We start from the raw sequence: 26,126 nt of genomic DNA on the forward strand, positions 1-26,126 counted from the left end.
TAGAGTTCAACCGTGCAACGTGCATAATCAAACCTAATAGAATAGTGACGACAGTAAATATATTTAACTGGTAGGCCTAATCAGATCTTGATATATACTGTTACAGTATTAGTAAATTCATTACATTAAAAATTATCATATCTTGCACCACAACTTTCAACGGAAAGAATTCAAATTAAAATAATAAAAACAGTGGTTAAAAGAGAAAGAAAATTATTATAACTGTCAGTTGAAAGTTGGGCGATCGGCCTACGCGTGTCTACGAGGTCTATGGTATGTTTGTGGAGACGATCATTTATGTCGTACAAATGTCTTGTGACCTATCCTCAGAATGCAATATAAATTGTTAGCTCATGATCATAAAATTGATCGTTCCCACACACACAAAAAAATATAGTAACAAGAAAGTTCGACATATTCCAAATACATATATTTTAGATATGTAAGCATGCGTACCGATTCTTTCAATACTGTCTGAACTGGAAAAAATAGGCAAAAATTTTGTAAGTCTCTCCAATTGTTTTAAAGCAAATCTGCTTTACAATATTGCTGAAGCATCGTGTACTCAGTGCACCAACATGCCTACATAAAATAGCAAAAATTGTGTTATTTTACATAAACAAGATATTATATGAGAATATATCGAAAGGAAAAAAATATAATGAAAAGTAAAATACGGATGTGGAAAAAATATAAAACAAATTTTAATAAACGTAGTAATGAATAATAATAATAATAATAATAATCGATATATAACGAAGAGATTCATTACTCGTTAATAACAATAGCTTCTTTGAAGTTTTGGCTCTGTCTCCAGGCGAACTGACGGGACCATCACGGAAAAAACACCATGAAATCCATTGTTAAAAAAATTTGATAATAATGACACAACGTAAAATAGTAGATATTATAAAATAGTTTCGAAGAAAAGTTATCTATTGGATACGAGACCTGTCATAGTTGGTCTTTGACACAATAATATAAGTAGAACTGATGATTGAGACTGATAAAGTAACATAGCACGTAGATTTAATCTGAGAGCCCCTTATGCTTATGTCAATATTGTAAAGTTAGGTTGCATGAAGTAACAGATAAAACAGGGGCTCTTATAATAAATGCAACGGGAAAATTTCTGCTTCATTGTAACCTACATACCTAGATGAACAAACCCAAGGGTCACACAAATTCAGGATGGACAATAAGTCTGCATGAGTGACGGCGGCAGGCCCGCGTTATTGTAGTCTTATGGTTGAAATGTTATTAAAATTGGCATTATTTTCCTGAAGCAAGGATCAAAAAATGCAACGTTGACGGATAGTGCGTTTGGTTGCGAGGATATGTGCAAAATAATTTTAATCGTTGTATTCTGTTTTGGGTTACCATCACACTCTGTCTATAATAGCTTACGAACTAAACTGTATACTTACATGTTAAAGATGATCTTATCCAGGAGGACGCGGTGATGTCGCATATTGAAGTTAAGCCGAGAAATCTCAATAAATCTTGTAGATGTTACCATTGTGATACATTTGTTTCGTTTGCACTGTGGTTTTGAAACATTTCTACGTTTTTTACTGATTTTACAAATCGGCTTAATAGTCGTCTCTGAATCGAAATTTGAATAAATGTTTGTGTTAAAGCCTATGACAAAATACATTTCCTCTTTCAACGCTTTCAGGAATTGTTATATATTTCTTTGTGTTGATGATTTCTTAAGCGAAGCATACTTTCCTGGATTACATTAGTAATTCATTCCAAAACCTTTTGGTTTTTTTTTTAATCTTTTGACTTTGATAACATTACCTAATCGACAGAGCGTGATGAAATTTAGAAATAGACAAATTTTGATATCGTATGCCAATTTCGGTGTATTAGCGTAATGACGAAACGCATTCGCATTTCGTGAGTACACTTGAAATTTTGAGGCCGAATTCATGATAACATCCAGAATACATAGGACACACTAAACACACCAGATCATTCCAATGATGCGAAAACCACTATCTCTAAAGGATATGGACTTATTAGAATGGAAAAATAAGCAATAATTATGATATACTTAACAAATAATGATGGCCGTGGTAGGATAAGATATAATAAAAATGTTAATCTACATGCTAATAAGTAAATAGAAAGTAAAAGAAAAGGGGCACATGCTTACAGCAGGGAAGCTATATTATGTGCTGCCGTATAGGCATGATACGGTACTACCCAATAAGCTGGGGTGATGAGGGAAGCAAATCATCGATAAAGATACTTCACTCCGCAAAACATCGAAGTTGTGGAAAAAAATGCAAATTTTAAACCTTTGGCAAACCTGCAATTGTTAAGGCATATAGCAATCATTAGATATTCCTAAAGTTTCCTAAAACTCTGCATGATTATTCTGTAAATAAATTGGTCAGTAATCAGACATTTTAATCAAAGTTAATTATCACATTGACAAGGAAGAAAATAGGCGAGGATTAGTTTATGTATGACTATTATATATTGGTCACTTAGGATCACGCACGTGTAAACATACAATTGGTACTTTCTTCCTGGCATTTTACCAACGAAAAATATGTTTTAGTTAGATTATTCAGAATTTTTTTGAATGTTAAAAGCAAATAAGATTTAATAAGAATAAATTATTTAACATATTTTTCTTTGATAAATCAAATTGAAATGCAAATTCGATCTAGTAAGGATCAGAGTTTTTGTCATAATAAGATTTTAGTACACATATTTCGTTTGTTACCTTGTTCGGCTGCGCTTGCGCATTGGGGCAAGAAGTACTATCAGAGGCAAACTCTTCAGAAGAAGGTCCAGCAGTGAATGTGGAGCTTTGGGACGAGACGGGGGACACGCGACCATCAGTGATTGGAAGACGCTGCTCTTGTACGCAGGCCAATCTGGATACGGCATTGTAAGTAGACATTTAAAATCATCCGTCATCATGAGGTTCCTAGTATAAGACCACTCCATATCCTCCCGTGGATTTTAAATGAGACGGTTAAGGAATATATAGCTAAAAGAGCTGATAGGCAACAAATACGTTCCGAAGGAGGGTGTCAGGCAGGCGGCCGGTTGGAAAATCACAGTTGGATTTACAACTTTTAAAGGTTAACATCAGAAATATCATATAAAAGTTCAAGTTCAAGTATATAAATGCACAATTTTAGTGGAGAAAATCTATCGCCTTATCAATTAAAAATTTATCGCCAAGATAATCAGTTTTGCTAAATTATACGCAGGTTACATTAGCTGATTAAATTATATTTATGTTTCTGTTAGTTAGCGTTGAAATCAGGTACAGTAAACCTAGTTTTGGGATTGAAGGTCTTGTTTCGTTTATTATAATACCTTTTCAGAGTGACCAATGTTCCGGTTAGTTTCTTGCAGCGACGCAGAGCCAATTCAAGCCGTTCCGGCTCTTCTTCCAGCATCTTCTCTTTGCGGACCACCTGTAAGTTGTCAATATATAACGTTTATTAAAACAATTAAATGTTTATTGATTAACAACAAAGCAGTGAATGACCAAAGGTATAAGAAGGAAAGCGAAATAGAATAAATAAATAAATATATTTAGGACAAATCACACAGATTGAGCTAGCCCCAAAGTAAGTTCGAGACTTGTGTTATGGGATACTAACTCAACGATACTATATTTTGTAACAAATACATATATAGATAAACATCCAAGACCCGGGCCAATCAGAAAAAGATCATTTTCCATCATGACCCGACCGGGGATCGAACCCGGGACCTCTCGGTTCAGTGGCTAGAACCTTACCACTGCGCCACCGAGGTCGTCGAAGCTTCCTTACTTTCTCCTTTTTAATAGAATCTTCTTTCTTTTCCTTACTAGCTTTAGCATCTCTCTGACGACATCTAGCCAGCACTCTTTAGGATTGTCACCGGTTTAATTCTCACCTTTTCCATTTCCGCAGCGAGTTTAGCCTTCATGGTCTCCTGAAGGATCGGGAACTTCAGCTTCCAATCGGCAACGGTCTTGCTGCTCTTTGACAGAACCATGGCAATGCGCTCAATGTCGGCCATGTTCACACGCGTCTCCCTACATAATTATCAGTTATATTAAATGATCATTTTGACACCTAAAAATTTATTTCCTAGACTACATTTTTTTTTAATTTTTAGTTTGAAGGTGGGTTATGACAGTGTTAATGTGGAATATAACTGTTTGCTTTTATGGTGATGATGGCAAAAACTTTAATGTACGTAACTAATGAAAGGACATCGATTATATGTGAGGGGGATTTGGTGTCCCAAAATACAGGCTTCGTCTTAGTTTGGTGTCTCCAGTGCTCCACACAAGTTTTAAATTTAAGTTAATATAAACCTAATAATTGTTAGACTTGTGAAGTGAAATGAAAACTTTTATAGTTGTATGATGATGATGGAAGTACCTGTTGGCAGCTTGACCGCGGAGGCGCTCCACGGTGGCCTCGAGTTCATAAAGATCGTTCTCGAGAAGCAGCATGTCCTGACGATATATCTCCTCCTCACGGGTCAATTGCTGAGAACAAAGCAAAAAAATATAAACATTTATATAAATGACGTCTACAGTTTTTCAAAATTGGAAAACATGTATTTTTCCTTTAACAGCAATTAAATGTCAGCAAAATCTTTTTGAATTTAAACAAAGAAGATCATGGTCCGTATATCAGTGACGGTTAGATTGTGTTCTATCTTATCTATCCAGCTTTTATTTAACTTGCAATGTATGTAACAACTTTATAAGAGAAATAGAAAAGTTATTATATTATACATTTTACATGATAACTATTTTCGTAATTATTCAGAAAATTGACTTGTGATGATGTTGATGACCATACCGAGTCAGGATCCTGTTCGCAGAAAGAGGCAGCGAGGGCCCCAATCTGAACGATGGTCTCAGCCATGAGCTGCCTCATTTGGATGGCGTGGGCCAGCGTCGAACGACGAAGGTTACGGGTCTGCGGATCAAGGTAGAAATGATATCCTTATACAAACTTAATGGTGATTGGAAGTTAATGAGATTAAACGTTTATTTCAAAACTACTAATGCTATTTAAACTCTAATCAAGTATTCAACATCAAAATTATTTATTAAAATATCTAAGTATTATAATGCAGTTATCATTAAAGTACAGGTAAAATAATTTTGAATGGCAAGGCCAATAATAAACAAAAACATATTAAATAAACTAAACTTAAATTAAACTTACGTACTTAATAACTAATCAGGACTTGGGAATAAATTGCTTATTAATAAAAAAAAAGTTCATTCGCAATTGCAGCAATTCGCATTTTGTCGAGCTCGTATAAGCTGGTGTAGACGGCATCTTAATATATCTAAAAATCTTCTACAACTGACTGACAGACAATGCACAGATGAAATACCTGAATGTACTAATGAAAAATATAAAAAAAACAGTGAAAAATCAGAATTTTAATGCGAGTACGAAGTCGCAAGCCAAAATAAGTCTTATACATAATTTTAATTACTTAACACATAAAAACATTATACTTATACGTCCTCCAAAAGGTAGAAATGAAACAATTGTTTTAGATAAAATACAAAATATTCCCAACATGATACCCACCTCAATCCTCAAGTCGCGGCTTTGCTTCTGCAGTATGCGAAGCTGATTGAAGAAGTCCGGAGTAACCGTTATGGTGTAGCTCCTCTGCGGTACCATCGCCATCTGCTGGTTAGCCAGGCCGGCCGGCTTCGGTGGCGGGGCCGGCTTCAGGCGATCCCTCTCTGCAATCATCATATACAACTCTTCAAATAACTTTATTGTTATGTGTGTCATACCAACTAACAGCCAAATCTCAAGCTCGTCGCGCTACGCATTTTTAAGCAATAAGTTAGTACCCTTAAACCGCTCAATGACGACGTTAGACCACGCTTAGAGTTAATAGTTTAAGAGCTAGTCTTCAATATTGATAACGATGTTATTTTGGTATTTGGTATTAGTCCAGCATCGCCACTGATTCCAACAACCATTTTATTGAAGATCCGCATAACCCCTGTGGTAAAAAGCTCCTAAAATGTAGAATAAGTAATGGCATGCAAATGCGTGCGTGTCACCACTTATTCCCTCTTAAAATTAGCAGGCTGCAGAAATTGGTCACAGCCCAAATTTATACACCAATATGGATACCAAAGAGTTACCTTGGGAAGATGTCCGCGGCAATGTTGATGATTTGATTGCCGGTTTGGTCGGCTTGGTATCAGCTTGTAAATGCAAAGAAGAAAGCGGGAAGAAATCAAATACAAGAATTATGGTTATGGTTATGATATTATCTACTAGAGTAACTAAAGAGACAGATGTAAGATAGAAATTCCGAACTCTTACAATAAAGTGATGTTAAACAACATGTCTTTATTCAATTGCGCGAGTTATTTGTATTAATTTCTTAATACTCATTATGGATCTTGACTTTGGACCCAGTAAACTATATAACTATATGAGAATTTATTATTTTGAAGAGCTACTAACTGACTATTAGCTAATAAAAAACATGGAAAAGTCGAAACGAATCGCTTTATTGAAAGAGTCGAGAAGAATAGCTTTAAGGGTATGCACATACATACTACAAACTATCTTAATGAATACATGATGCTAATAACTATAGAATAAGTTTAACATCGATCAATCGGCAATGGCGTTAACTTATCACACTGTTACGTATCAAAAAAGACGCATTTTTACAGACGCATAATTAGAAACTGAATGAAAATAATAAGAAAAATAAACTTGACATGAAAAATGTTCAAATAAAATAGAATGAGATTCATAATAATGTACAGTGATTTAAGTTCTCTTCTCTACACATTCGTCTGGTATTACAATGAGACGAATGATAAGAGTTTGATGTATGATTTTAAATATTATAGCCAATTCATCATATATATCAATATATTATTAGATTTAATTCACGGTACTACTTTATTTCTAGGGGGTTCCAAAAACGATGCATACCTGAATGCTGAGGCGAGTGTTGTTTGGGAGAATTCAAGTCGGGGGGGTCATCGCAAAATGAGACCGACTTTTCAAATGACACAGATTTTTCTGAAAGCACAAATTATTGTCGTCAATACTACGCCGTCTTTTGACGACAATGGACTTATAGAGGCCAACGCAAAGCTACGATAGTGTTAGGATTCATAAATCGTATGATTACAAGCAAACGTGTGTTATATATTGATAAAATTTTGAAAATGTGTAGTGTTAGATGTGATCAGGTGTGAGTATATAAATAAAATAGGTGTAGGAAGATAAATCAGCGGTTTATGTAAAGTAAAAATAAAGATAAATAGAATGATGTATCTCAAAGATATATTTTTAGTACGAATACATGTACATAAATCAGTAATAATAAATGAAATACGTAGAAAGATGGTTTGGATGCATTGGATGAATCAAAAGAAGTGTGATGGTTAGGTACGCTGAACCCAAATGATGAGAAAGATAATGATTTTTATATTGACGTACTGTGGTTAACTAATCGAAAATCTATCCAGAAATGGTCAGCACTGTGTTCAAATTTGTGCTGTTTGAAAAACATTACACCGTTATTTAATTTAGACCAAAATATGAATTGCCAAGTGATACAGTTCGTTATATCTGTTTATTAGAATGACACGGTGTGAATACATGTAAATATTTCATAACACGTCGGATGTTAGTAAGCCACTTGATGACTAACATTACAGTTAATAATGTCTCAGGCTATCTCGCTAATAGCACTATTTACACAATGTAGTGCCTACCAGCTGGAGTTTGTATTTACATAATCTTCGATGAAGAAACATTACGCAATCCATAGATTAGCGATTGACTAATTTACTTTCACAATAAAAAATCAATTATAATCTCAAACTAGTTGATAATGAAGTATTATTTCTTTAATTTCGACAATTAGTACTTAATATTGTATTGATATGATAATTCTGAAGCACTCTTACGATTATACTTTTAATTCGAAACAAATAAATCCATAACAAAGCAAAGTTATAATTTTAAAACACACTGCTACTACTACTAAATAATACCTGTCAGTTCCTTGAGTTACATCCTTCTAAATCTAAATGGAAAATAATTTGAACGAGCGAAATTAACATGTCCTAGCTACAATGAGAATGTCATAGACCCCAGCAATCGCTAAAGCCTCTTTTCTCGCATGTTCTTCTCAGTCGGAGCAAACTCGGTTACTGCACTCACACAAACACAAACAAAGGCAATGGATTCAATCGATATGTTAATGGATGGAGAACAACTCAGCATTATCAATAGGTTAAATGCTGAAAAACAAGTCGAACATTACGTAGGCAAGCAAGCCGTGACAATGGGTGAACGATGTATTGCGAATGTTATCAACTTTATAAATTTTGTTACTACTATTGTTCGTGTGGCTAGTGAAAGTGGTACTTTCCCTGATTCACATACCATCGCGGAAGTGTTTTGCCGGTAATAGAATGTGGTCGCACCTAACAGTTGCGGTTCGTCTCGCGACTTGTCAAATGGCCTCCTACAGAGGCAAAATTGTCGAGAGAAATTTTCAATTTTCTTGATTCAAAATTACCCGACTGTTATTAGATACGTATCTGAGTTCATAACTTGTTATTTTCACCTATATTTTTGTAACCCACGGGTTGTTATGGTAATTTAATCTGTTTTGTGTATTGATTTTGAAACAGGTTTTATGTATTTTAGTAGTATTTTTGCTGTAATGATATTTTAAAAGCTGGTTAAAAGACTAGAAAATTTTGTTATTCTAATTATTTATTTAGAAATTAGTAAATGTTAAACCACTTTCTTTAAAGTGATAGCTGCAATTTTCTAGCTAGGTACTAGATCTCTAAATAGGTATATCTGATAAAAAAAACTTCATTACTAAAATGACGATATGGTGGAATTTTGAGGATCTTAAATTAGTGACATTAGCAATACATCAGCAGATTTTTGGGCCGCGTCCAATTACACTTACGAAATTTATCCCTCCCTAATTTGGGGGGTCTCTCGTGGCTGGCAAATCGCGCGGCATCTGAGTGCAAAACGCAAGCTACATTAAGGTCTTAAGCCGAAGACAGAAGCGGACATTTAATACGGATATGAACACTGAATTTGGAATAATCAGGCAAATAGTTGTGCCCTTCTGCTGTCTTTTATACGAATATATGTCGCTCTGACGTTCTCTGAAAAGCAAACGTATGCAGCAATACGAAATTGAAAATCCAATTTTCAACGGAAATTCCAATCATGTGTGAATAAGCTGTGAAGGCTTCAGTTTCCAATGTGGTTTATACGAGGCGACGACAAAACAATCTTCTATGACACTTCTATGAAGAAAGAGACCAAATTCATGATCTACTTTATGAATGTAAAAACATTGCTGTAATGCATACATACGAATACGAAGACTGGAAATTAATCAAATTAACACTTCACATTGCTGTTTTGCTTTGACGTGATGATTACATATAAATATTAAATCTTATCTTATTTACAATCAAGCACAATTCTAGGAGGAAACACGATAGCTGTTGCTCCGTGTTGCACGTCATTTTTGCGTTACCAAATGTGAATTTTAATTTGAAATATAAAATCCTGTATCCGTTGGTATCATTACTACACTGAGAGGCCACAATGAACACTTTTCGTTTCTGAAGTTTAAAGAATAACTACGTTACCTTGGTTTGCAGGGCGTGCACCGGCGTAGTTGAATTCCTGTCGAGGGGTGACCGCGGGCGGAGCTCCGGGCGGCGGCACCTGCAGGGCTTTTTGGACCAATCCGGTCAAATTTGCCAACTGACGCTCCATCTTCTCGACACGTAGGCGCTGCATATCGTCTTGGGGCAGCCTATAAAATTTCAGTTACAAAAACCATTCCGTAAGCTCTTGAAAATCCCAACATCGCTAAGCTGAAGTACATCGCCGAGCCACCTAACTGCCTAACAGGTTATTGTGGCCACAATATCGCACAGCAAAATTGTGGTAAAAATGCAACTTTAATAACTGATCACAAAACGACTTAAACCATCAATGTAGTCCAAGTTATAATGAATGCGTGTCGATTTTTGTAGTCAGTGTTACCTGGGATCAAATGGAGGCCTTGGCATTGGACGAGGGCCATTCACACCATACAGCTGGTATGCGTCATCAACGATGATGGTATCACTGTGAAAAACACCATATAGTATTATGCTATTTACAGCTTTAGAACATAAATTCAGTGCGTCTACAAATATGCTATATGAAACTTACTTCACTTCTTCGTCTATTGCCGAAGACATAGGTCGAGGAGTGGCTGGGCCCAAGAACTGGGTATAATAAGGATCTTCATATGGTGTCCTGGACGTACGCTCCGGGGACGACATGTACCCATCCCCGCTGTGCCCTGAGACAGACAATATAATGTTAAAGACAGATACTAGTAACATATTTTTAGCACACAGTGAACAAGAAAAATATAAGTAGGTTATATACAATAACAGCTATTAGATGATTATATACAAAGCATGCGAAAGTATCTGAACTCTTCGGCGAATACTGCTTTGGGAATTATTGAGATCAAAGACAATGTTACAAGAATTCCTATTGATAAAATAGACAAAACATTAGTGCAAGATTTTTATTGTTTAAAAAATAGGGGATGAGGAACGCCTGGAATAGGTTCAATTTTCGTTGATCACACCATCGATTATGAATAGACTTGAAACGTGATTACGGTGAATATTTATCAAAAATTTTAATAAAATAAAACGTGCGCAATTGTTAGCACCACAGGTTATACAGCAAGCGAGCAAAGAATTACAGAAGCTACAATGCGAAAACGACCATAAAGAGCATTGCTTTGAGGTCGCCACCATCCATTAGTATTCATTGTAGACAATGAAGGTGACATCAGTTCAGTATTGGCCACGTTTTTATGATCGTTGTCGTACTGTAAGTTACGTGAGGATCGACCGGGGTTACCAGGATTGGTGTACAGTCGTTCAGGGCCTCGGGAATATTCGGCCGCTCCGTAGGGGAAGCACCTTTCTGAGCCACTCCCGGGCAAGTATGAACGATAAGGCTTGGCCGGCGTAGAGCAACCTACACATACACCTATTTGTACCTGATATTATCACCCCGCGGCCTTCGGCATCAGTTGCCGGATTAATCTCCAAAAACGAGGGATTTTATAAGGACTTGTGCAATCTGTGTTATCTATCTAGCATTTGAGATCTCCCAAATGGATAAACTAATTTAAAAGCGATGGCCATTGTCAAAAATCATTACGTCTACGCAGGCGTCTTGTGTTGTATTTAGTCGGTAAGTATGCTTCGTGAAAATCAGTTCACCCATTTGAGAATGATCAGATATTTATTGGTCTATGAATGAATGGGCTTGTGAGATGGAAACGAAGTAATCATTCAGAGAAAAATTTGTTTTAACGGTTCATTAGACTTCACGGAAGAATGTTTACATAAGATACATACAATGAGTGGATTTATTTGAATGTAATTTTCTGAAACGCTATTTTATTATTATTATATCTCTTTGTCCTAAATCGTAGGGAATTATTATATCATTATATTATACAAATGTGTAAAGCTCTAAAATTCATTAAAATTTACAAATTAATATCTATTTCGTTGTCCGTTGAGTCGTCGATAGAGGTGTGCCTCAGACAAGTAGAAAGTAAACGAAAATAGCCAGTGCCTTGGATTAGAAATAATTTTACTGTAATACGCTTTTAAAATAGAATAATGCGAAATTTAAACAAGCAGTTACATATAAAACTGCTATAGTTTAATATTCGATGCTGAAAACTGCTTTTAACACAACTGGAAATCAGCTACCATGATTAAAAAGGTCGAAAATCAAAGTAAACATCGGTTAATTAAAAGAGCATGATTGAGACGAGACGGAAGTTACTTGTATAATACTTCATATATTGGATTGCTTTAGATTTGTCTATGTTTTACTGCTCACAGGATATTGTAGTAATTTCAAAACGACATCTATTGAGAATATGCTGCAGAGGAATTTGTGACATTGCGTTTTTCTTTGCGCCTAGGAATCTGTAGTTTATTTATTCGTAACATGCTAAAAGGTATATTGTTTTTAACGATGTGATCAATTATGGATTCGCTAGACCAGATCGATCATTTTGACCGGATTGACCTGGTATGATATTATCATTTTTCAGAACTTTCCTTACCCTTAACTTTCATTAAAAACGTGGAATCGAAACACGCAGTTTCGCTTTTGATGAACAAATTATCCCCGATTTTGTATTTAAAATCGATCATTTTGCGTGAAAAAACGTATCGTACCTGCACCAGGGAGGTTTTTCACACGATCGGCCGGCACAGGGGGCGCAGCGGGGGAGAAAGCGCGGAGGATAGAGCCCCCTCGAGGGAGGGTACTGGGCGCTTGTGTCCCCATGTAGTAAGCTGGGGCTTTCACCTGTGAAAAAAAATAAAAAAATACATTTTGAAGAATGGCATAATCATTACCTTAGCATACAAAGTACACAGTGCTTTTGAAATCTGTGGGTTTTTTTTTAGTAAATATGAGCAAATTTTATTTCACGTTGACTAAGCTTAATTTTATTACCTTACTGATCATTATTGCCATCGTATCCTATTCTTTCGCGGCAGTTATATCGAAACATAATATGTGCATATGTTCTATATGTTCTACCAGCTGAAGATGATTTTTATCGGAAATTCACAAGAGGATATGTTATGGTATTTTTTGGGTGCGCACTGTACGGCGAATGAGATGTACCTCGACTAAGATGTCATTAGACTTTCACAATCCATCAGCGAGCAGTCATCGCGTCGGGTCACATTTCCGCAGACGCGATTAACTTAAATTGGCAAAGTTTCACAGATTTTAGCAATAACTAGTTTGTATTAATTGTAATCAAGCTACATAACAATCTGGATATTCCTAACAAGAAATTAATGTTAATTCAGATTTGGGTATTTTTAAACTAGATATATAAAGCTTCAATTGCCGAAGGAGCCTGGTGTTGTCTAGGAGGATATGCTTACAAATAAACAATGTCTAAGGATGACAAAAATGCAGTAGAACGGACGCCCTATGACCCTTTATGATTAACGAAGAAAGCGGAAAATGTGTGTGTTATCGTATGCGAGATTTAGAGGTAGAAGAGCTACTTCAATTCGCTTGTCTCTTACTTAATATCTCCGTTTGATTACGGTGTCTATTTTGATCAATTTACAGTTTTTTCTAGTCACAATATTTTTTTAACTACGCCGGTGACAGACGGACCAGGACGGATAGACAGACATGACCAAACTATACGGGTTTATTTATTTCCGGACCCTAAAAATCGACCAACTTCTTCAAAAGGCATTCCATATACCGGTATATAGCCGCAGCGGTCGAAACGCCCTGCGAACCACCCTTTGACGTCAAGTAGATTTACATTACACATATTATGAAAATATAGAATTTGACTTTGTAAAAAATATCAGGGTCGGGTGTAATGTTATAGAAACTTTGACACCAAAGTGCACGAAGCAATGTAATCACAAAGAAAAAATATTACAATATTAATGAACATCACAATTCCGCCTCGGAAGATGAACAATACAAAAACAATAACAAACTAGATTGCATAACATCATAGCGACGCTAAACATTTATAATATTTCTATCGAATCTCTAAGCGGATTCATATCGAAACAATGTACTGAATGAATCGTTGTGGTTTACAAACATCTGGCAATAACATGGATTGCGGTAAGGAAGACTCCTTCAGTGGTGAGACAGAATTTGAAGTGGAAACACCAGATACTATTGGATAGATATATTGTGATAAAGGTGATTTTTATAAAGAGCATAATAAAAAATTGATCTTTGATACTACAGTTGTCTAGGCACTTGTCAATAGTGGTGGCATGATATTGTAAGTTGTTAGTGATATCGTCTTGTAGCTAGACACAATTAACTTCCAGCATAACGTTGCAACATTGTAAGTAAAAAATTTACTGTGCCATTATTTTTTTCGGTCGAGTGGACCACACGCCTTTGATGCTTAGTCAAAAAAGAAAGATATTACATGCAATTCGCGGCAGTCTAAATGTCTCCGACATTGCAGACAAACTTTAGGAATATGGCCAAAGCTGCAAATTACTTCGGGAATATATGTATAGCTATGCCGCTTCCGTAGGATCTCGCAGACGAGGCAAATCCAAGATGTTTAATATCGTCAAGGATGAGGATGAGTGCCAACTGCCTGAGAACTAAGAATGTCAGAGGACAAAAAGTAGAAAAGCAGGTTCCTAGACTCAAAGCAATATGAGATGGAGATCAGATGAGAGAGATAGAGTGAAATTAAACATAAACAAAAATTTCAAACATCCCTAGAAGTTGCAAAGTGTGGAGCGAGCAACGGCCTAGGATTTAGCTATTCAAGTAGCGTTGTCTCCATTCATACAGGTTTCATAATTGTACAGCCAACAGCACAGCAACCTAACCAAATTCATTGCAAATGCGTCTTTATTACCTCGGAGAGATAAAGATCCGTGCAGGGTAAGGCATGCGGCTATTGTGAAAACTTTGGTGAGGTACGTCAAATAGGTACTATACACAATCATTCACAGAAAAAAAACATTGACCAATAACAATACAACTTTTCTGTGCTGATAATTCAGAAAGATTTCCATAGTACCTAGTTCTTATTGCGTAAATGAGAATAACGTACAGTATTAGCATACATTGTTTATCCCTCATCTAGCATTTCGTGTATTTTACGCAATTAAAAAAAAATATAATTACGAAAAATATCGCAAATTAGTCAAAATGACACCCAAAATAGTGCCCGGCTCAAAGTTCTCGTTTCCACGTTGATATAAACGTATTTGTGCCAAGTACTATTAATTGGAAGCAGCAGTTACGTATTCTAATGAAATATTGTGAATTTCAGAAAAACTATGCTGTTCAAATTGTTTTTCTTTTGTTCGTGTATCGCCGCTACGATCGCAATCAACCGCCCTGTATACAAGGTTCTCCTCACGCAGAAGGGGTATGCCCAAGTGAGTCTAATCCATCTTATCTGTATTATGCCTGCGATTTCACCCACGAGTGCTTTCCACGAGAACAGTAATTTGATCCAGGATTCTATGTGCTATGGTGCTCCTAACTACATGTTAGGGAAATTCCAAAAAGATTTGTAGTAGTAGATAAGTAGTACATAAACGTGAAGAGAAATCACATTGCGCAGCAAGTATTACATACGAGTATATGGTTCGATTCGATATTAGCATATGTCTCAATTGCGCGCAAACTGATAACTATGTTGATTGGATTACACGTGGGAATGACGTGACTGACGCCACTCATAGCGTCCAGATGAATCAAATCTGCATAGTTTTGGTCGCAGCGCAGAACGCCACTGTCAAAAATGTCACGATTAATATTTTGCCCATATGATCCTATAATATAATGGAGAAGAAAATGTGAGGAAAGTAGATCATGGGCTCCGATGCTCAACGGCTGAATCGAGAAACGCTCAGATGAGAGACGAGGCGACTGACCGAGGTGATAAAGTGGTAACAACATTAACACGTATAGGGTTGACGTCAGGCAAGTCGTGTTGATTCTTTTAAAACAAACATATATCGTAATGACAAATGAATTTTGTGTATGACTGCTATTGTCCCTGATTTTAACAATAGTATTCTTCAAAAAAATTAATAAATAGAATAACTATTATGATAAACAATTAATTGTTTCTTTTATCTCAAAATCTATTAGATTGTGTGATTGTAGCTTTAGAATACAATAATACATAAAATGATGATCCTTTTGAGCCAATTCCATGCTCATCTTCGATTAATATCCTTGCAATTGTCTGACCATCTGCATGGTCACAACAAAATGTTATTACGTAGAATTAAGTCACAAGCCGCTATAACGATGATTAATGACTCTTGTTTGTTATTCTTTAAGCAGTTTACGAGAAAACAAACGGTTTACTTCGCAAAATAGATTATGAGCTTTGGATTTTTTTTTGGCGGAGCCAATTATTTCTTGCGAATTTTAAAACATGAATATTGTCGTTCTATCCATAGAAGAAATAAATTATTTGTAATATTATATTATTGTTATTTTTTGATAATTCCAATTCTTGTGGTTTGAAATGGGTCTTATCTTATCAATTGATTTATTCTAATTCGCAGTTCCTACAATACGATTTGGAGACTCCGCCATTGATCGAGTTTACTTTCTGCACGTGGGTCCGTCTGTACAATCTCGCTAATGAACAGACCTTCTTCACTTACATCGGTAAGAGATTGGTTATTTTGAGAAATTTACACTTTCTGTCCTGCAACATAATTACCAAAGTAACTCGCTTCTTTTGCCTTTAATAACCATTCCATATATGCGGTAACCATGATATGCGAAAGATTGTAAACATGAGATTCCTCTTAGAGCATCGATTTTTGTGTGAATACTGCTCGAAATTGAATAGCTAGATGATTTTGGAGCCGAAGAGGTGGACCAATTAGAATAGATGCTCCGAAGGGAATAACTCGTATACATAAATTGATTCGCATAATATTTTTCACGGCTTCGGTCGATTTGATTAGTCGCGGATTTCCATGGAAGCGGAGCAAGGCGCTGTTGCAAATACGCAATGTATTTATCTAATCCATAGAGTAATATTATACATGCGATTTTAATAACATTTGGTATGCATATATTTAAAGAACCCAGTTCAAACATAGGCAACTTTTTTTTCAATTATCGACCCTCAAATTGTGGTAATGGGGATTGAAAGTTTGTATGAAAATCATGTTTGTACCGCTTAATAAAAAAAGCTAGTGATAACATACTTTCACACGTAAAAACGTAGGCAGGTAAACCATACAAATTTAAAAAAAAAATTAAGTAACATTGGTGCAATTCCCCTTCTAAATGTGCCTACTTAGTTTCAAGTAGCCACACCAGTAGACAGAATTACAAAATTATTCGTTAGATCTCTATGTGCGATTAGCTTTGAAGTGACTTATCATAAGCTAATGTTTAGTGACGTTAATGTAAAAACCAGTAATGCATTGAATAGCAATGGCACAGTGTAGCATACTTGAAAGTCCACTAATAGAATTGTGACAAATAGATCTTAAACAACTGAAAAAAAACAGTGTTTGACTTTCACAAGTTCCGTAATATCAATCACTTCACGTTATTCACAATGTATTAGCTAATTTGAATTATTTCTTAAGATCTTTAACATATTTTTCAGTACATGTAAAAATTATGATGAGTTAATTATAATAAAAAATAATAATAAATTGGGTATCATTTAGTATGTTAATTACGAGAGGGCAAATGAAAAAAAAAACTTACACTAATCTTTTTTCATGTTGTTTAGTTTACATAGGTTTACACAGGTTATAGTTTACCATTTAGGAAGTAATAAAATACAAATATATAAACTAACTAAATAAATTAGGACAAATCACACAGATTGACCTAGCTCCAAAGTAAGTTCGAGACGTGTATACTAACTCAACGATACTATATTTTGTAACAAATACCTATATAAATAAACATCCAAGACCTGGGTTAATCAGAAGATTATTTTTCCATTATGACCCGACCGGGGATCGAACCCGGGAGCTCTAGGTATATACGGAATCAGATTGGGTTTGCCCCAAAGTAATCTTCTAAACACTCTTAAATTACGCCACGGATTTTGATGCTGGTGATTCAATGGGATGGATTAGGTGTATAATTTATTATGGTTTTACCCGAGCGAAGTCGGGACGTGGCGCTAGTTGAGAATAAATATTTACTTACAGAGACCCACTTACAAGCCAAGAAGGCCGTCTAAATTGATTTTCAATGTCGTTTAGATATTTCGCAAATCGCACAACATGTGTTAATTTTGCATTTCCTTCACTAATTAAATTACATTATAAAGACATGTGTTTCGTTTATATCTTTAATGATATTATAAATAAATATATTAGGACACACAATCACACAGATTGAGCTAGCCCCAAAGTAAGTTCGAGACTTGTGTTATGGGATACTAACTCAACGATACTATATTTTATAACAAATACATTGTATAAATCACATAAACATCCAAGACCAGGGTCAATCAGAAAAGATCATTTTCCATCATGACCCGACCGGGGATCGAACCCGGAACCTCTCGGTTCAGGGGCAAGAACCTTACCACTGTGCCACCGAGGTCGTCAAATTATATTATATTATATATTGATAATGTTTTCTAGGTTTGCTGTAAACAGCAGTATTAACTACAATTTGCTCGATATATTGATAATGTTTTCTAGGTTTGCTGTAAACAGCAGTATTAACTACAATTTGCTCGGGGCTTCGCTCCCGTGGGAATTTTAAGATAAAATATAGCCTATAGCAATCTTGGATAATGTACCTTTCTAATGGTGAAAGAATTTTTGAAATCGGCTCGGTAGTTTCGGAGATTACCCGCCTCGAACATACAAACTCACAAACGCTTCTCAACAACCTCTTCATAATAAAAATAGTATATAGATTGTACCTAATATTTATTTACCCGAGCGAAATCGGCACGGCACCGCTACAAGGTCGATAATCTGTATCTGTGAAGTCTAAGGTATTTTTTTTTTCAGTGAACGGGAATAAGAATATGGTACGGCTGTGGGTGGACCCTGGAGGACGGAATGTGCAGCTAGCGATTAACGGCTGGCTGGCGACTACGTCTCCCATTGAGATGACGAAAGACGTGTGGAAACATGTCTGTGTGTCCTACCAGTCGGACTACGGCGCTTGGGCTCTCTATGTCGACGCCAGACTGGTCACATGTGGTGCTTCTCAGGCAGTAAGTATTGTTCTTTTATCATAGAAGAGATGTACCTAATTTTATTTAGATAAATATTGTATTCTTATTTCGAATCAGAACAAAAGAACGTCAAAAATTCTTTGCTTGAAATTAAATAACATTTATCCTGTTCTGAGCTTCGACATCGCCTTAAAAATTAATAAAAATAAAATTATGTTACTTCAGAAATAAAATTCAAATCCATTAATTTGTCACAAAATTGACGTAGACGTATTCGCAAAAGCAATACAAAATCTTTTAAATATTTCTTGATACAGTTACATAGCAATACGAGTACTTGATGCAATATTAATTAGCGTCAATTTACAATGTATCCGTATATGAATTGCTCAGCAATGGTGCCATTGAATCCAACTCCTACAGAGAAATTTGTTAGACCCATAGCCCACAGTTAGATTGCCACGTTTATTTCATAAGATATTTCGAGAGATACTTCGAGCTTCCCAAGGAGGGTTGACGACAGCCAGGCGGCCGGTTGAAAAATTACAGTCGAATATTCAAATTAGAATTTTTGAAGTGAAACTTTTTTAGCACGTTCGTTGTGCACTTTTTGTGATGGGTAAAAAATGTTGAACTCGCGTCAGGACACGTGACCTGATCGGAAATTCGTAAGACGTCAAAAATGCACAACGTAATTCAAGTTTTCACTGATTTTCGATGAGATCCACTGTTTCAGAATAATCTCTTGATACATTCGGAATTAACATTTCAATTTTTTTAAACTATGTAGTGGGCAAAATTGCTTTGATATTGAGTCACATACGTAATCTACATTAATATTATGAAGTGTTTGTACGTTTGTGTATAGCGGGTAATCTTCGGAACTTACTGATAAATGACAAAACCCAAAATAAAGACACTTATAATGAAAGATGAACGGATAATCGCGTTTGGCTTTTACCCGTATTGAACAAGTTTAACAATTAGAGTTCCTTACAATATCTAAAGCTAAATCACAAAATCAGCTTATTTTACTTTGACAAATGACCGAGATATTTTTGTTCATTGAGGTCACGAAGCTCACGATTCTAATCACAGTAGCATTAGTCACAGAGCCCAAGCTTAGTACATAAATAACTCAATAATAATAAAAACATGTACGTGCACTATCCCCAAAAGTAAATTTCGTTGGATAGATAAAGATGAATCATAGTACATCAGAAGGTCATGTGTCATAAATGAAAAATACTATTTTCTATGAAAAAAGGATATTAGTTGCTATAGTTGTCTCATGATTCCGAGGCAAGAAAAGATTCTATGAATACGTCTTCAATTCGTTTTATGCATTTTATGACATTTTACTGATTCTGTTACGTTAAAAAATTGACACGAAAAAAATTAAGCATAAGTCATGTTGTCTTGCACGGGAAAAAATTGCGAAATTTAATAGCTGTTGACTGTACCCATGTGTTGTTTTAAATTTACCATAATTTATATGAAACTTAAATATTTTTTATGTCCATGATTGCTCCGATGGTCTTAGCCAGTAGTTTCTGGCTTGTGAGAAATTACTATTTAATAAAAATTGTCGTGAAAAAGTGCCTGTGAAGGTCTAATTTCTGAATAAATGATTTTAATTTGATTTTGTAATACAATTTAACTGGGCTCTGTTGTAGCTCAGCTCTATGACAAAACCCCTTGATTATTATCGGCCGATTCAGTTTCGAAATTAGATCTCGTGGCAAGGTTATATGCATATACAAGATAGCTTGAAGCTTCTCAGTAAACCACCACCTCGGGCTTTGTAAATCAAGATTTCGTTGTATTGGGTAATAATATTTCAATGACAGAACTGAACATATCTACCAACTACTATTAATCTTGGTTTGATAATGTTTAATAATGAATTTGAAAATTTCACTTTTCAATATTGCGTGAGATTTATCACTTAACTTATTAATACAGGATTGTATTAATAGTTAAGTGATAAACATATAATTATTATTATGAATGTTGGGGCTTCACTGTCAGTGTGTATCTCACTTAATAAAGACTGCTGTTATATCTCACCGTCGAGTCGATTCGCGGTTAGTCGTAGCTGACCAATCGAATATCGATAAATGAATTATTAGAGACTGAATTGATTTTGACGAAGTAATCTCATTGGAGTTGTATTTTACGAATGTTATCACACAATCATAACAATTATTCTTGTCCTCAGCTACACGGCTTCGTACTGCCACCTGGGGGTAGCGTAAATATTGGATATGGTACTTCAGACAACGGTAAGATCGAAGTATTTATGTCAACATTAAATACAATTATTTTCAGACATTTAAGTATTTTGAGGAATCCAATTAGAAATTATTTAAGCACCAAGATGTAATTAAGATTCAAGAATATTAATTACCTCTTGATAACACAAAATAATCACTAAATCCGTAGATTATATTTATCGTAATATTATGCCTGATTAAGCCTGGTTATAGAATTCATCGAAAAAATCCAATTGAATATAATATTAAACTAAATTTGTTAATCAACAGGAGTACCCAGCGGCGTGGAGGGAGAAATATTTGGCGCAAACATGATCCTAATATCAACAATAGAAAGAAATTATACAATGAAGCAGAATCCTAGATTTAGACAAAGACACTTCTTACAAAATAGAATAAAAAAGAACAGGGCTGAAGCAGACAATTACATAATACTTAACGATCTTAGAGAAAACAAAATACAGAATAATTTTAATAGTCCAAACAATCCTACATTTTCAGGTATAAACTTTACTACTCACCAAACGACTCAAGAAGGCTCAGCCGAAACATCAAATGAAAGAGAAATTTTAGATTTTGCTATTCCTGGCCGAATAAGAGCTACAACCGACTCTAATAACATACAATTTTGGCATTTGTTTGAATATGGCAAAGAAAACAAATTACAGCGAAATAAGGAGCTTCACAGTGCACCAACTGTAGACCTTCCGACCGTGTCCGAGTTTGAAACACCTCCTCCACCCAGCGTTGAAAATACTTTACGTCCAAGGCAGAAACAAAAACCAGGAGAAAAATCAAATGATACTTATACAGTTAAACAAACTAATCAGAAAAATTCTCAAAGAGTCCAAAGTTCTTTTGAAGTTTTGGAAATTGAAACTCCTCCGCCACCTCAGGACGATAACAAAGTATACGGGCAGTGGGTGAGTTCCAAGTTTGCTGGTAGTGTGTTCAATCATCTAAGGAATATCCGGTTTAACAAAAAAGAATTACAACCGCATCCGACTATCTCCCTACCCAAGTTATCTGATGCATATCCTTATGCATCTGAATTTCAATTAACCAAACTGAAACCACCTGTAGAATTCGAAAGACGGAATTTAGGAGTTAATTCATTATATCCCGATATATTCACTAAACGGCGACCGCAGTATAATGTACAAGTATTAGAAGACGATATAAGAGAAAAGATTATCAAGGCACATTCCAGATTAAAAGCAAAAAATATCAATGTCGTTAGTAAAGGTGAATCAAAACTTACCCACGACAGATTTTACAGAGCAGCTAAATACGAATCTTCCGAAAGCACTGAAACTATTCCAGTATCAAAGATACCGCGACCATTTAAAAGGCCAACAAATTCGAGAAGACCCAATGAAATTCAAAGCAGTACAAATATTAAAAATCAGAATTTTAAAAATCTTTTGACGGCACTGCCTTTTTTAAAATCTATAGGGGACTTAATAGATGATTCGGAAAAATTAGAATCAAACAATGAATTTAAGAATGACGTGTATACACGCAGTTTATCGAATGGGAATAAGTGGCATAATACAAAGTCCTACAGTAATGATTATACACCGCGACATGTTAATGTAGATTCCAAAACACAGCAAGACAATTTAGAAAGTAAATTAGCAAATGCTGATAATAAACATCCAGCAATCAAATTAAAATATAAGTATCAAGGTCGAAACCAGAATGAAACTCCAATGAAACATGGTCAAAACTTGGCCAAATCTGTGTCATCTCAGGCAGAAATTGGGTTAACGAAAGCACAGAATCTGGATTCTGTATCTATACAGAAATATATTTACGAATCTTTAGATGACAAAAATGAACATTCTTACAAAACTAAAGCAAAAAATCTGGACAGCATTAATAATTTCAATAAACACGTGAAAATAGGAAACGCTCTTAACGAACTGCCTGTGATAGGACGAAATGAGATGCAGAAAAAACGAAGTTTTGAGGGTGGGGATGCGAGAGTACCAGATATAAACAGATACAGATCAGACATAGACAAAGAGTTCGGTAACGTGCCTCCATCTATAAGTCCTAAAGTCTGCAAGAACGTAGAATTGTACGATCGAGTATTGTACATCCAACCAGATGAGAGTGTAGACTTAACTTACTTTTTGTCGCCAGTGAAATTGAAAAACCACGCAATAGAGTTCATTCAGCAAAACTACAAAATGTGTTCGTTGGACAATTCGATATTCGAGAAAGATCCTCTTCTATATTTAGACTGGAGTAGAACACCATTAAGACTGTTTGGTGGTGCGTATTTGCAGACAACTACAGATCTGTGTGGATTTTTCTAAAACCAAATGTAGAATATAAGTGGTAATTATAATATTAATTATAAGATTCGTGTAACTGCTTACACAAATCCCGTACATTATTAAAAAATCAATGCAAAGATTTTTGGAGATTTGTCCTATCGCCATTGCAACATGTACATTGGTTTCACTCATTTCAAATTAATTGAATGAAATGCATGGACATGTCACCCAGTGTAAGAGTAATTGCATAATAAGTATAGTGCAGTAAGAAATAGTATATAATTCCATATAGGTATAAAGAAAATCGTACGCCTCATTAGTTTAAGCTGTATTGTATCCGCATAGAATTATTTGATTTCGGTAATATACATTTATATTACGAAAAAAAAAAACATAAAATATTAAAATGATGGCTTACATGGCTTAATCAGGTTTTTGACGACCTCAATGGCTCAGTGGCAAAGTGCTTGCCTCTGAACCGAGAGGTCCCGGGTTCGATCCCCGGTCGGGTCATGATGGAAAATGATCTTATTCTGATTGGTCCGGGTCTTGGATGTTTATCTATATATATTATAAAATATAGTATCGTTGAGTTAGTAACACAAGTCTCGAACTTACTTTGGGGCTAGCTCAATCTGTGTGATTTGTCCTAATATATTTATATTTTATTTATTATTAGAAATACATGTGCAGAAAACAGACAAAATCGCGATCTAGATCATTAATATTAATTAATAATAAATACATTTTTTATCGATTTATAACGTCACTTTAACTACCCTTTGAATCCTCACAACACTGTTTCTATATAGTGTAAATATATATTATAAATGAGGCGATTATATTTTATGACACGTATGATGACATAAAGATTATGGTTAAAGTTTTATAATAATTCTAAGGTGTTTATATATAACACTTTAAGTATTAAGTTTGCCATATGTTTATATTATACCTTTAACAGTAAATGGTAAAGCTCTGGAATGGGTACATAGTACTAAATTCCTGGGCATTACTGTGGACGACAAATTAAAGTGGGATAAACATATTGAAATCACGGCCAAAAAACTTAGTACGGCAGCTTTTGCAGTGAGAAGGATCAGACAGTGTACGAACATAGATACAGCTAGACTTGTGTATTTCAGCTACTTTCATAGCATTATGTCCTACGGACTATTAGTTTGGGGTAATGCAGCTGACATAGGAAAAATTTTTGTATTACAGAAAAGAGCTATCCGTTTTATTTATGGGTTAAAACCTCGAGATTCTCTTCAAGAACTCTTCAAATCAATTAACATCCTCACTGTGGTATGTCAGTATATCTTTGATGTGCTTATTTTTGTCAAATCAAATTTACATTTATATAAAAAATTAAACGAAGTAAATAGTGTAAACACTAGAAATAAGCACAAACTTTGTATGAATAGATTCAGGCTTAAAAAGGTTCGGCGGTCTTTCGTGGGTCAAAGTGTAAAATTATTCAATAAACTCCCTGCAGAAGCTATTAATCTGCCAATGAAAAATTTTAAAATTTATGTTAAGAAAAATTTAATGGATAAAGCGTATTACACAATTAACGCCTATTTGACTGATAAAAACGCTTGGATCCTCCCGACAACTTTGCCACTCCACACATGATCTCCTAATTTTTATTTTACTGTTTTTTATTATTTTATTCACAATTTTGAATTTTGTTATAATAATTCGTATGGCATTTAAATTTTATTTGTAAAACATGTACGTGATTTGTGATCTTCAAGTGTCTGAATTATACTTCTATTTCGACGAATAAGAATTGTAATTATGAAGTCATGGGAATCGAGTGTGTCATGCTCACTCAAATGGTCAATCTGGTGGTGGCGTCGTGGGCCGGGTCGTGAGGTTCCCTCTATTATGGTTGAGCTACGCGATGGCTGTCCCATGCGTCAACTCGTGAACGGGTGCTGCCAGAGGGAACTGGTCATCTCGTTTCTCATATATTTTCATGTAAGTTAATTGTGTTTCACATCGATATATATATATATATATATATATATATATATATATATATATATATATATATAACATATATAACATATTATATATATATATATATATATATATATATATATATATATATATATATATATATATATATATATATATATATATATATATTATAATCAGCACTCGGATCACAATCATAACCTGTTTTGATATACCTTTTGACTATGTACATTATGTACTTTTATATATTATTAGAAAGAAAAGAAAAAAAAAATTTTTTGTAAGAAACAATAATGGTAAGCCGATCTGGCATGATAGGGACCAACACTGTTCAAATGAGTTTCTTTCGGCATTTCTTCTCAGCAGTGGTCGTTCCGAAATGCCAGTAGTTTCTAGCTTGTGAGAAATAACTATAAATTTAAAGATTGACGAGAAAAAGTGCCTGTGAAGGTCTAATTTCTGAATAAATGATTTGAATTTTGAATTTGAATTTTGAATATTATTTTCACTTGATAAAATGAAGTTCAAAAAATCACTTAGATCAGTAAAAAGAACCTCTAAAAAAGTCTCAATTAATTTTATGTATCTTTTCGTTTAGACGCTTCAAAAGGCAAAGTATGGTGTGTATGTTAATTTTAAGAAATAAATCATCAAAAAAATTTGCGGTATTATTTTTAACAACAACAAATAGTTGGACAAAACCGAAACAATAAAACAGTCACTCAAATTTTCTTAAAAGGTCTTCGAATGTTTCTTATTACATTTA

General features: G+C 34.8%; 2 protein-coding genes across 26 annotated transcripts in view; one reads left to right on the top strand and one right to left on the bottom strand.

The window, feature by feature from the left end:
* LOC128683299 (uncharacterized protein) overlaps positions 1-26,126 on the bottom strand; it is a 171,815-nt gene that overhangs the window by 5,114 nt on the left and 140,575 nt on the right. For 15 of the 23 annotated variants that reach the window (XR_008406270.1, XM_053768761.1, XM_053768765.1 and 12 more), the window contains 14 exons: positions 12,317-12,449; positions 10,971-11,090; positions 10,260-10,392; positions 10,089-10,172; positions 9,686-9,855; positions 8,983-9,039; positions 6,975-7,064; positions 6,164-6,226; positions 5,589-5,749; positions 4,839-4,958; positions 4,410-4,519; positions 3,916-4,057; positions 3,346-3,446; positions 2,741-2,894 (listed from right to left, as the gene is read on the bottom strand). Coding sequence is in view for 22 of the 23 variants with exons in the window: in XM_053768761.1 (XP_053624736.1) it covers positions 2,741-2,894; positions 3,346-3,446; positions 3,916-4,057; positions 4,410-4,519; positions 4,839-4,958; positions 5,589-5,749; positions 6,164-6,226; positions 6,975-7,064; positions 8,983-9,039; positions 9,686-9,855; positions 10,089-10,172; positions 10,260-10,392; positions 10,971-11,090; positions 12,317-12,449 (1,638 nt within the window). In the remaining variant the exon portion in view is untranslated. Of the gene's footprint in view, positions 1-456; positions 480-772; positions 823-2,740; positions 2,895-3,345; positions 3,447-3,915; positions 4,058-4,409; positions 4,520-4,838; positions 4,959-5,588; positions 5,750-6,163; positions 6,227-6,974; positions 7,065-8,982; positions 9,040-9,685; positions 9,856-10,088; positions 10,173-10,259; positions 10,393-10,970; positions 11,091-12,316; positions 12,450-26,126 lie in introns of those variants that run through there. The other 8 variants (XM_053768770.2, XM_053768774.1, XM_053768762.2 and 5 more) reach the window with 8 other exon arrangements.
* LOC128683300 (uncharacterized) lies at positions 13,785-25,421 on the top strand. 3 transcript variants are annotated; one of them, XM_053768783.2, is made up of 6 exons: positions 13,785-13,838; positions 14,944-15,052; positions 16,199-16,304; positions 18,644-18,852; positions 21,035-21,098; positions 21,360-25,421. In XM_053768783.2, exons 2-6 carry the CDS (start codon positions 14,951-14,953, stop codon positions 23,411-23,413), a joined length of 2,535 nt encoding a protein of 844 aa, XP_053624758.1. In that variant the 5' UTR covers positions 13,785-13,838; positions 14,944-14,950; the 3' UTR covers positions 23,414-25,421. The 3 variants fall into 3 exon arrangements, with proteins under 3 accessions (XP_053624758.1, XP_053624757.1, XP_053624756.1); XM_053768782.2 differs by having other exon boundaries at positions 13,791-13,989; XM_053768781.2 differs by having other exon boundaries at positions 13,791-13,923.

Source organism: Plodia interpunctella, chromosome Z (assembly GCF_027563975.2).
Source record: "Plodia interpunctella isolate USDA-ARS_2022_Savannah chromosome Z, ilPloInte3.2, whole genome shotgun sequence".
In the NCBI taxonomy this organism is placed as follows: domain Eukaryota; kingdom Metazoa; phylum Arthropoda; class Insecta; order Lepidoptera; family Pyralidae; genus Plodia; species Plodia interpunctella.

What these genes read in the sequence shown, in the direction of transcription:
- LOC128683300 (XM_053768781.2), top strand. An exon ending in GACCTTCTTCACTTACATCG is followed by an intron (nt 16,305 to 18,643) that starts GTAAGAGATTGG and finishes TTTTTTTTTCAG; the next exon opens with TGAACGGGAATAAGAATATG. An exon ending in ATATGGTACTTCAGACAACG is followed by an intron (nt 21,099 to 21,359) that starts GTAAGATCGAAG and finishes GTTAATCAACAG; the next exon opens with GAGTACCCAGCGGCGTGGAG.